General features: G+C 38.2%; 1 protein-coding gene across 1 annotated transcript in view; it reads right to left on the bottom strand.

Moving 5' to 3' along the window:
* STK39 (serine/threonine kinase 39) overlaps nucleotides 1-12,431 on the bottom strand; it is an 87,059-nt gene that overhangs the window by 73,500 nt on the left and 1,128 nt on the right. The window contains 1 exon segment of the mRNA XM_042822510.1: nucleotides 2,371-2,483. Within this exon segment, the coding sequence (XP_042678444.1) occupies nucleotides 2,371-2,483 (113 nt within the window).

The following is a 12,431-nucleotide window of genomic DNA, read 5'->3' as shown; positions in this document are numbered from 1 at the left end:
TTGTCAGAACAGTACTAAGGACAGGAACTTCTTCCTTGGCTTCTGGGGTTAAGTTACATTTAGCTTACAATAGTGAGAACACAAAATATTATAGAAAACAGAGTACTGAATTTCAAGAGTTTGGCTGTAACTTAAGTATTATTTAAATCCCTCCCCCACTGCTTTTTCTATTTTAACTGACAATGGCCCAAAACTTAAGTCTGCTTATGTGGACATCAGGCTTGCTGCATTTTCCCATGGCTCTGAAGGCCTCAGAGCTGAGAACATGAAGGATGTCTTTGCACACCATCCAGAAGTACTCAACGGCAGAATTACACTTAACAGCATGTTCAGAGAGCACTTTTGAAGTATCCCAATACTAACAAAAACTGATTAGAAAAACAAGTAATTGAGAACTGAGCAGAATCAAAAGTGTTAAAAAAAAAAAAACAAAACCTCAAGAGCATTTTAACCAGCTGGAACAAAAATTAGCAGGGCTATAACAGTTTTGAAAGCAAGTGATTCCCTTTTCCAGAATAACATCATTTGTAAAGAAAATTTAAGTCTCTATTAGAAATGAGTCTGAATAAGAACTCTTTCACTGAAAAAAAGTTTCCTATGCATGCATGCAAGAATACATGAAAATTACAAGAAAATCATATATGGCCTTTTTTTCCATTTGCTAAATGGAAACTGAGAAAGCCAGAATTCATATTTAGCTAAAAAAAAAAAAAAAAATAAAAAAAAATAAAAAAAAATCACACAAAAAAAGAAAACACAGAAAAGCATAAAGAAAGAAAAGCTACCACGGACAGTTGTCTTCGTACCAAAAGATAACAGTATGGGGCCAGAAATTCACCAGACAGTAGAGATAACTCAGCAGTGAGAATACCCAAGTACTTGTTAAGGTAATCATTTACAATCTCGTAACTAACTGCCATCATCACTACACAATCCAGATATCTTTCAGAGTTTCTGCAGTTTTGGCATTTTATTTGTTTTGTTTTTAAATCTGTTGCAACTTTAGTTCCCATTATTCAAACTCTGACCAAATAGACCCATGTTTGACCATACCACATTAATTAATAGTTGTGCTTTTACAGAATGTTCCTTATGGGCTGTAGTAATTTATAAATCACGGCACAGCACGTCACTTTGGACAGAATTTATCTTTGAGTTTTCATCTGAGAGAAATCTCACTACTTCAGAGGTAGTTTCCACTACCACAATCTTCTTAAAAAATAAAAATAAAAAACAACGCCCCATACAAGCTGTTACATAAACTGAAGGCAAATGCCATCAATCACCGGGGAAGAGCATTTTGGGTCCTCTACTGTAAACAAGCCATTTTTTCTGAAGAAACTGGATGGACCATACCCTCTGTATCAAATTCAAGATATCTTTTGCACTGGCAATTCCCTGCTGAGGAGATCATTTCCTTCAGAGGCAGGAATTTCTGCATTAGAAAAAGCCCACAGTCTCTAGGCAGAAGTATAACCTGTGGAACAGAAGAGAGTATTCTCACTTTTAGAATGGCTTTTGGTTCTTTGATTCTTGCTATGCTGCCTATATATAAATAAGCAACAGTCTTGTAAGCACCTGACTAGGAGCAATAAAAGTACCAGTGGTTTGGAGTTCTTGTTTGTTTTGGACTTTTTGTTGTGCTTTAAAAAGAGTTTTGTGATTTTGTCTGGATTGCCATGCAGTGCAGAGGAAGCAATCTTGTAGTCCTTTACAGGTGTCTCCCTCCTCTGATCAGTAACCCAAACAAACAACATTCCTTAAATGGTTTGCAACAGCCTACTGGATAAATGTACATTATTAGCTGTAACAAGAGTTTCCTTGTGTAGGTGGCAATGTAGCCATTCTTAGTTTCCCCTACAAAATGTATTATAAAATACTCAATTTTCCCCCCCATCCCCCATTTATGGTGCTTTAAACATTAAGGAGACCTACTAAATTTTGCCTTGATTTTTAATCAGTGTTTAACCAATGGAAAACATTTTTTCTCACTGTTGAGAAGTGAGGGACATCAAGACAGTAATCTCCTGAAAACCAAACATCCAGAAAGCAAAGGAAAAGATTCTTCCTGCATTTCTCAACAGTTGATTATCCCAAAGGGATTCAAATTTGTACTTGCTTCTGCAGCATTAAAGAAATACACATTAATATAATCCATTTTAGGAGAAAGACACACATTCTAGGTTACTTTCCAGTTCTTTTCTGTTACCCTGCATAAAATATTTGCCCTCACTTTTAGACCAAGCAAATACTGAAATGGAGAAGAAAAAAAAAAAAAAAAAAAAAAAAAAAAAAAAAAAAAAAAAAAAAAAACCAAACAAAACCCGAACACCACCTCCCTGGGAATGAGTTTCCCTTCGATTTACTTACAAGTAACTCATCCATACTGGTTTGGCATTTTTCTAAGTTGATCCTCTTTATTGCTACACGCTCTTGCCGGGGTTTGCATAGCGCTGCCTGTACAACTGCTGTAGCACCACTACCTGAAAAAGGATAGAAAAGAAGAGAGACTTAGCAAAATAGTAGTTTAAACCAGTGCCCATCATAAGAATCTAGCAGTAAAAAATTAAAATCCTTGGTCAATCTTTTACAGTACTTCCTCACACGCACATTTTTCTTCTGGGAAGTCAGTTTAAACACTTCTCAAATAGAGAATTTTTCTTCTGTACCTCAAAGCTTCTGTTCCACACTCCACAAACAAATTCCAAGATGACAACTTAAAATGCTGCACTTACTTACAAGTCACACCCACTTCCTACATGCATTTCATATAGTTTGGGAGCCATCTAACCTTTAGACACATCAAGAACATCAATGAAGAACATAACTTTCAGAGTTAACATGATTTTAGTGTTAAACAGAGATTCTGGGCTTCATCAAATGCTGTGAACTTTGTTGTTTCAAGTCATCCCTGATTAGCAGGTTTTTGTTACCACTATGCAATGGAAAGAAAAAAATATCATTGTAGTTCAACATGCCAAACCTTCCATAGTTTTGTGTGTTCCTGCTCATCAATCATGATAAGCTTAAATCGTACAAAAAGCATGCTGAGTCTTGCAAAGAGCACGAGAGGCACAAACGTCACACTAACAGTAAGAAGGTACGCGTTACATCTGTATTACATGGTCACACAATACACAAATAACGCTTGACAGAACTGAACAAAAATACTAGGAAAAACATTAAATAATCATTATTTTTAAAAAGCATGATTCATGAACAGCAATAATAAGAAGTCTTGTTGCTTCTTTCATTAAGCACCCATTAACTTAGCTCCGGTCAGTACCACCTCACTAAATTAATCAGATGATTGCAACTAGTATTTCAAGAGTTGTGCCCTGTTCACACACCTTACTGCCACATCAAGTAGAGCCGTGTGTGCTTCCTCAAAGTAATTACATCATGCTCAACCATGCAGAAATCTAAAATCCTCTGATGAGTGGTTTCTACCTGTAAATCTATTTTAATATCAATTATGGATTCCTGGTACCTCACTGAGTTGGAGCCACGTGCTATATTAGCCTGTTCAGACATTATGTTCTATTTATCCTCAGTAATTGGCATGTCCTAGAGGAATAGAAATTGCGAACAAAAAGCCTTTTGTTGTCAAGACCTACCAACATGGATACAGTTACCAGTTAACTTAAAACAATTGGAAGCTTTTCCCTCTGCAGCAGCAATACCTCACGACTGAGAGTTATTGACATGTTTTAATTGCTTAATCGCTCTTTGTTTAGATATTTCTATATATTGTTCATTTGCATGTTTGGTGTTTTGGTTCCTTCCACTCCCTCAGTCTAAGCAAAGCTATAACTCAGCATACAAGCTTTAATACAAAGTGCTCATCTCATCTCAAAGTCTCCACAGGATTTGCTAGTCGTTCTTTTACAGGACTTTCCTTGGTGCATCTTTTCTCTCTAAGCCAAGTACCATTTGCTACAAGTAGCAAAAGATCTTCACTTTCAAAATGGTTATATACAATTATCACATAAAAGACAAGCAGAAAAAGAGCAAAGAAAAGTTGTTGATCCACATCAGAATGAAATCCTTCCTGCTTCCTCAAGTTAAAATAGAAATAATACAATAAAATAGCCCTGGCTCCAGTGTTTTCAACAAGAAACGAGGAGGATATCCACCAACAATCGGTGGGATGTGCATATGGCACAGAGCCTTGTTCTGATCCTCCTGTGCACACAAGGTAGCCTTGCTGAGGAAGCGGTAGCTATGTCTCAGAGTGCCCTTGAGACAGGGATGAGCCTGTCTCATCACTGTCTCTGCAGCCCTGCACAGCCCAGTGCTCCACCAGCAGCAGAACCACAGGATGCTCATGCTGCAAAAGGGCAGCTCCACAGCCCCACCAGCCCTCGCTGCCTCCCATCAAGGGCCTCCTGCCTCTGGCCTAGACTGCTCTGCCAGTCCTGCGCGGCTCAGCACTGAGGAGCTTCCCGGAGTACTTTGTGGGGGACCCAGGCACTTCACCACAGCCACTGTGTCTTCAGAGGAAGAACCACCAGAGGAGCCAGGGCAAATGACAGCAGCATACCCCTCTGTCCAGGGCAGCACCCCCAAAAGAGGAGGGCCAGCAGCAGCACCCTGGACTTACCTCCACCATGCAAGATGTGGCAACAGAACCAGCACTACCTGGCACTCGTAGTCAGAGCATGGTTCAGGGAGCTGCAAGACCAACATCAATCTCTCAGTCTGTTTCTGAGAGAAAATAAAAACAACAAGAAAAAAGAAGTCCCTGATATTGACAAGGCAGTTGAGGTTGCTGCCCCTACCCATGCTGTTTCTACCTTTCCTGGTTTTGGTGAAAGCCATGGAATCATGCATTTACCTCCACAATCACTAACCAGCCAGTCATGATGACAGTGCTAATAAAATGAGCACAGGCTGCAATAAATAAAAGATAGACCTCATGTTCTAATAATAATAATCCAATTATCAGGATCCTCTCATTCTGCTAGCTTCTTCAAGCTGCAAATAGCTAACTTACCTGCAGAAAAATAGTGATCTTTGTTCTTGTTGTGTTTGTTGCTGTTGTTTTAAGAAAATGATGAATTGAGATTCACAGAGGACATAAAGCTAATTTGATTTGTTTCTTTCTGAAGATTTATCCCTTTCTATTTGCTGGCTAAGTAGTAGCTGACCAGCAGGATGATGGCAGGTAAGGAATGCCACATGTTACACTATGGAGGAATGATCAGTTGGACCAAATGACAGGGAAATTGAAAGCAGAACATCTATTGGAGGAACTACTCTCAAGCAGGACTGTTCAGCACTTCCTGAATCACAGCATGCATGAGAAAGCCAAAAGCGACTTCCAGTGGGGACAGCAACACTCTTGGTGCCCGTAGGATTTCATCAAGTCCCACTGCACCTATTGGCTGGTCAGAAGGAACTACCCTCAGGTGGTTTCCCCAGTCACTTCAGAGGAAAAACAGATGAATAGAGAGAAGTGGCATTTACAGCAATTCATAAAGCTGTAGAGTCTGACCTCAGCATATTCAGAACCATAGCCATCAAGAGTCCAGGTGCAAGCCATTGTTATTGTATCTGCCTCAGTTTTTTTTTGTTGTGTGTTGCTTCAGCCTCTCTAGCCAAGAGAAGTACTACCATCCAGGGACTCAGTACTGACCTCCTGTGCCACCATCCAATTTGTGCATCTCTCATATGCAGCCAAAACATTAAAAATAATTAAATTTTCCACATTGAGCAGCTGTGTCATAACTCAAACTCACACCTCAACACCCAAAAACATAAAAAAAATTTTTGCCACTTCCCACCACCATCCAAAAAGCTCCTTCCTTAGAAAGCAATATCTCCATTTACACCAGGATGATAAATAGAACGTTTTCCTTTGAAGGATGAGCCCTTTGTGCATCCCAATATGATTTTTTTTTTTTTTTTTTTAAACTCCTGTCAGCACCATAAAGGCCTGTTCTAACACTTTCAGAAGAGAAACCTTCAGCAATGACTTCATCCTTCCTGTTCTTTCAGGAATACTGAAAATACTATTCAATATCCATACAAATCCAGACATTTCAAAAGAAAAAAAGAAAAATCACACTGGAAATGCTTCTGAAAAGCTGCATAAGAAAACTGACTCTCATTGCAGGACCACAATCCCCTTATCAGGTTGTCATTTGAACTCTACTTTATGCAGCAAAATAAAATGAAGATTTGCTATTGCAAATCATATTTTCTGCCCAGAAAAAAAATAGCTGCTAAGAGAGAATTATTACTCATTTCTGAAGTAGCACTATAAACAAATGCTGGTGTTGATTTAGTCGGTTAGCACATTTTATTGTTTCTCATTTGGACTGGAAGTAAAAATTTGGAACAACTCTAATAGAACAGGGACACGAACGCACTATTTTCCTAGTTTTCCGGATGTCACCACATAGTACATCGCTCTCTTCTGAGAACGAAGCAATCTACCAACACAAAGACAGTATTGCTACTGCAGTCATGAAGATCTCCAGTTAATACCACACTGCTGAGCTACAAAGCATCTTCAGCAAGTTCACAACAGAACACGCTTTGTTATGGATGCATGCTGAAAGCAAAACTTACCTATTTCTGATACCACTTCTCATGAAAAAATAGAAATGGCAAAGCAATGTAAATGCTGCCATAATACTAGTGACATTATTTGTCTTATTATTAGACTGAAGTAGCTCAAAAAAATGGAAGAAAACCATGCTAAAGGAATAAGCAAGTTTAAGTCCTGTCTACATAATAAAATGTCAACAAAACATAGAAGTGAAGAGGGAAAAGTTTATAAATCAGTTATAAATCAGTTGTGATCCTTCTCAACCAAAATATGATCTCAGAAGTCTAAAGATACAGCCCAAGCTGATGATCTTGTTAATTACACTTCTTTAGGACAGAAACTACAATCAGAAAGAAAACAATATTTTTCTGGTCTGCTAAATTAATTATTTTTGTAGCACTATAATTAAACAGGTATACTTGGTGCACAGTTTGCTTACAGCTATAATCAATTACATATCAATTGTTTCTGTTAAGTAAGCCCTCAGACATTCAACATTAAGATCCATGATCTTTAAGATCTTAAGTTCACACAATATCTGAAAGCAAGATCAGGAACACTGAAAACATTCCAATTCCAATGGTACATTACCATAGCTCAGCTTAATGATTATGTTGTGAAGTTTTTATTATACCAGCCTTCTAGGACATCCTGAATTTTCACCTGTAATTTACTTCTGAACAGAATAAGTCCAAGGCACATACATATTCACGGGAATAATTAGACAAATGAAACAACTCAGAAATCATTAATTGTAAAGAAAGGATTAATGGAGACAGCTAGTTTATCATACTGAAGTTTCCACCAAGTCATTGACTAAAGTCATACGCTTAGTCAAATACTTAGGGTCAAAGGATTAGCAATATTAACTGTATCAACGTCACAAGCTTAATACATCAATTAACAAATGAACAATGCTGACTGTTGAAAAATTGCACCCAACAATTCTTCAGAGAAGCTTTTAAAAACCTACCATTATTATCAGCATTGCCAACATCTCAAGAGCATAAGAGAAACTCTCAAGGAAAGCTTCCGGTCAACCCGAAATCAAATTAAACGCTAGAAGCATACACAGTACTCCATTAAGAATTATCTTCCCCTTCATTGACACTGTTTTCTGAAAGAGAATCAGTAAATGACACTGACGTGGCAGCTGCTTCAGGAAATATCAAATCCTTCCCTTGGTATCAGGTAACCTCACAATCACCCGCTTCTCCGTATATACTGTCCCAGATTTTTCCTCAATAATACATTTTCTGTCCCATTGAAGGGTCTTTTTTCCCCATGACTACTTCACAGTCTAGCATTGTACATCTCAGGTACACATCAGATATGACAGCATAGTCTCCAGCAACAAGTACAAGCACAAGTGCAGGAAGAAGCAGGTGGAGAGAGAAGGATCACACTGCTGCCATGTGATCCTACAGTTGGTGAGGAAGGAAGATAGCAGCCAAACACTACAGATGAAGACAAAAAAGAGAAAAGCATTCAACAAGTGCTGGTTGCTCTTATCATGGCCTTGTTAGAGCCAACAGAGAAAACACCATATGATGCAGATAGAGACAGACAAAAGGAATAAAGAGTTTAAAGCATGTTCTCTCAAATATTTCACACCAACCAGCATTGGTTCTTTCTGCCACTGCTGGATGATACTTTTTAATATCCAACAAGCTTCAGCTGAGCTATTCTTAAGCACAAAGGCCTTTAAACTTGCCAAGAAACGGAAATCTAGCAGAGTTGTCAAGATTTCACCCTACTGGCAAAACTACATTAAAAAGATTCACCAATTCAGAAAAGCTATTTCATCAAATTTCATCAAGTGCGACTTCATTCAGGAAAAACATAACTTGTAATCTTGGGGCACCAGTAAGTTTTCTAGCATGGTATTTATTTTCCAAGTTCAACAAGCAGATTGCTCTGCTACTGTTCAGGAGCATACAAGTGATTTCAGCAAAGGGAAGTCATCATGAGTACTAAATCAACTTTATTTTTAAGCTCCATCCTTAAAGAGCCAAGAATCGCTATTATTATTATTACTGAAAAGAAAACCACCTTCCATCTACCACTGCTTTGTAGTTCTGAATTATTTTGAAAAGAAGTGGGGAGTGGAAAGAAAGAACCAGAAGAGTCTGGTTCATTTTGGTGTGAGGAGTCACAGAAATACAGCCTACATATATAGTCACTACACAAGTCCTCCACAACTCCTTCTCGTAGAGAACTCCATTTTTTTTTCCCCCCCTCTACTGAATCAGAACAGAGGTGGTTTTGTTTCAACTTAACAAAGAGAAGCTCCATTTGACAAGCAGATTCTGGAAAAAAAAAAAAAAAAAAAAAAAAAAAAAAAAATGTTTTCTAACCTATGGGTAAGTAATTATTAATTAAAAAAAAAAAAAAAAAAAAAAAATCACAGTACAACAATTCTGATGTTTCAGAACAACATATGAATGAATGTAGAATTGCTCTCCCAGGTCTCAGCTTGGCCTCAAATATCAAAGTATCCTTACAATACTGGTCACAAGTAGTTGTTCCACTTCAGAGAAGCACAGTCTTGCTGTAAGGCTTAAAGAGAATCTAAATCATGCAATCCCTTCAAGTCTCCATACACTCTGCAGCAGAACTGTGGCACTCCTCTCCTCTTGTGGTACTCAAGTAGCTTCTGTGGAGCCAGGAATTTCCAGGTCTCCAAGGTTTTGGACATTCTCTGTAGGAAGAAGCTGGGAAGTAAGAGAAAGCAGAGAGGCACGAAAGCAAAAAAGTGACTGACAGCTTCCAAGAGCAAGAAACCATAGCATACTTTTCTGTAAATTACAATTAAGTATTACTGTCAACTGTCTTGACATCTTGAGCATGTTGATTATGTGTTCCTTTTTGTTTGACAAATTATAAGCAAGATTTGCTGGTTACTTGCAATAGCAACAAAACCAAAGCAAATTACACATTTTTTTCTTGTACCAAATTCTAATAAAATGTAATCAAATGTCCTTTCAGACAAGTTTGAATTCTGATTGCATGAGTTACTAAAAGAAAGTTACTGTATTAGATAAAGTTAGATCACTCAATCACTTACAAAGCCTAATGACTTGGAAGAACTACAGCTTTGTCTGCAGTATTGGTGCTTCTAATGGAGAAAGTTCGTTTTCCTCTCAAAAAAAAGACCAACACAAAGCTCTCTTCCCCAGTACTGTTACTATCATTTGTAGACAAGTCAAACAATTAACAGTGCTCTGCAGAGCCTCAGCTGCAGCACAGCACTGGGGATGCTCTGAAAGGTATTTTTAAATTGTACAATGACCATCTTCACTCTGACAATGGAATTAAAAGTCATGCGTTTTAAGTTACAAACAGGAGATTTAACATTTTTTAGTTTCTTCAAATGGTTATTAACTGACAGAAAATCTTGACCAAAGTCAGAAAGGCAATACGAGACTGAAGCTACAGCACAACTAAGGTAAATTCTAAATGAGTTGCCAATATAAAGATAATCCATCATGTGTAAGTAACACTTTATTTTTTAATTAATTCTGCCTGTTTTCTAGGCAAATTGTGTTTCCAAATCAGTTACAGGAGAATATGCAAAAAAAGGTAACTTCAGAGCAGGAGGTAGCAGCCATGATATAATCTGCGCCTCTGTAACAGAAACTTCCCTCACGTCATCAGCACAGTCTTACAGACATTAAGTTACATGCAGGAGGAGAGCACTCTCTGCAACAGTTCTACAAAAGCAAACCAAGTCAATTGTTCATAAGAACTTTAGAGATCTCAAAAAAAAATAATTTCATGCTGCTCTGTCTCATAGACTTCATGTAACCCATTACCATTAATATTAAGACTAGACAATTTTCACATGTTTATGTTGATTACCATTCACTTGCTCTGTACAGACTCCAACTGCTTCTGAGGAGGAATAAACCTCACTTGTTACATCCAGCTTACAAAAAAAAAAAAAAAAAAAAAAGAAAGAAAGAAAGAAAAAACACTAAACCCATTACACACTTTCAACGGCATTAAAACAAAGCAAAGGTCTCCCAGTTCTTCACAAAACTAAATCTAGCTCTCCCTTACTAGCAACTATCATTCTCATCTCTAACTACTACTGGAGAGCTGCTTTGGATTCTCACTGTCCTAACAGATATGCATCCCCTTTAGATTCTAAATAGATATGTTTACAAATAGCCTGGACAAATCTGAGTTAATGAAACAATTTCCTTAATTCTTAACTCTACCCTCCACATTTATAGACAGCAATCACAATGATTTCTTCCTGCTGCAGTAGAGATCTGTATGTAGGAATAACAGGAAGACCCTCTTCTTTCCAAAAGAGTAACCAGGCGGCAAGTCAAACAGGGAACCTGATCTGACTGAAAACCAACCCAGCAGCAGAACTAGTTTTCTGTCAGATCAATGAGCTCCTTTCAGCAGTTGCCTGCTGGAGCAGATTAAATGCATCATGAAACTGCGCACCAAGAGTTCGCAGAGAACTGGCTAACCACCACAGAAATAAAACACACATGAAAAAGCATCTCAGAAGCAGTGTTCTTAAGGCCAGCATTTCCTCCCTAACAGGCACTTGAATCTCCTAAGAGTCAGAAAATAATCAGTAGAGAAGGGCAGGAAAAAAAGAGTTGTATCATTTAATTTCTGTCCCGTGTGGCCTCATCCTTCACAACTGCATTTGGCCAAACACAGTGAGTAACATGAAAAGCTCACATTTGGAGAGAAACAAGGAGGAACTTTTCCAACCTGCCAAATCCACAGGCAGGACAGAAACAACCTATGTGACTAATATTGATTTTCACTTTCCATTCTGTGACCACCATTGAAAATTAAAAACCTTCTAAAGCAGTTGACCAAAATCATTTTGTCTGTGTACTAATTGCCATATGATACAAAGCCTATTTTGTGAAGTGTTATGACCAATCATCCTAGTGTGCCTTTTCACCTGCAGAGCCCACAGAGATGCCCCGATACAGTTTATTTTTCTCATTTAACTGGCAAAGGACTGCTGTAACTGAAGCCATCCCCTGAGGACTCGACCCAGTTCCTGGGGGAGATGTGGGAGGTGCCTGCCACAGGTGAAGGGCTCTCTCCAGCCACTGGCGGCTGCTCAGTTTCTCGCTGCAGCTAACAATGGTGTGGCTGCTGCAGAGGAATACGATCCAAGCTAGAGCTGTATTATTCCTCCCTCTCTCCGATAAAACCAATGGTTTAGGAACACCTCATATCTATTAAAATTAACAATTCCGGAGATGCTAGATAAACATTATGCTCACATTTGGTCAACTGCACTGAATTTATAGGTTTTTTGTGTTTACTGTTTTAAAACAGTATCAAGACAAAACTTAATCACAGTGGTGATTAACCACTGTGATAACCCACAAGATTTAAGTCACCGTACAAAATAAGTCTCAACAACTTAGCAGAAGCTCAATGCAAGTCAGAGAAGTTCACCATGTATATGAACTGAATATATGGTTTATGGATCATATGGTCGTATACCCAATATGACCTCCATTTCCTCACTAGGCTTCGTTTTAATTAAGGAAATATTGATATTTAACAACACCCACAGGTACCCAGCAATAGTTTCTCTTCAGCTGCAGATTTGCTACACCAATAAGCATTCATCCACTGTAAGGGTAGGTGCTAAAGTATATGCATATTACATTTCTAAATATATTAAATGTAAGAATTTAAGCAGAAAGGAGAAACACATTTACCCAGAAAGCTCTCATCCAGCCATTTTATGAAAGATAAATCTCATGACTCACTCTAGGCAAGGCTTAACCCAGCACTTTCGGATGCTTTTCTTAAATAAAAACTAAATCGCCTTAGAAGAGAGTCTGATCCTCAGCAAAGATACAGCTTACACAGATAG

This window comes from Centrocercus urophasianus, unplaced genomic scaffold, assembly GCF_019232065.1.
Source record: "Centrocercus urophasianus isolate 14NV4802_14NV808 unplaced genomic scaffold, USGS_Curo_1.0 seq_20, whole genome shotgun sequence".
Lineage (NCBI taxonomy): Eukaryota > Metazoa > Chordata > Aves > Galliformes > Phasianidae > Centrocercus > Centrocercus urophasianus.
Note: the sequence above shows the minus strand (reverse complement) of the source record. Positions and strands in the feature narration are given on the sequence as shown.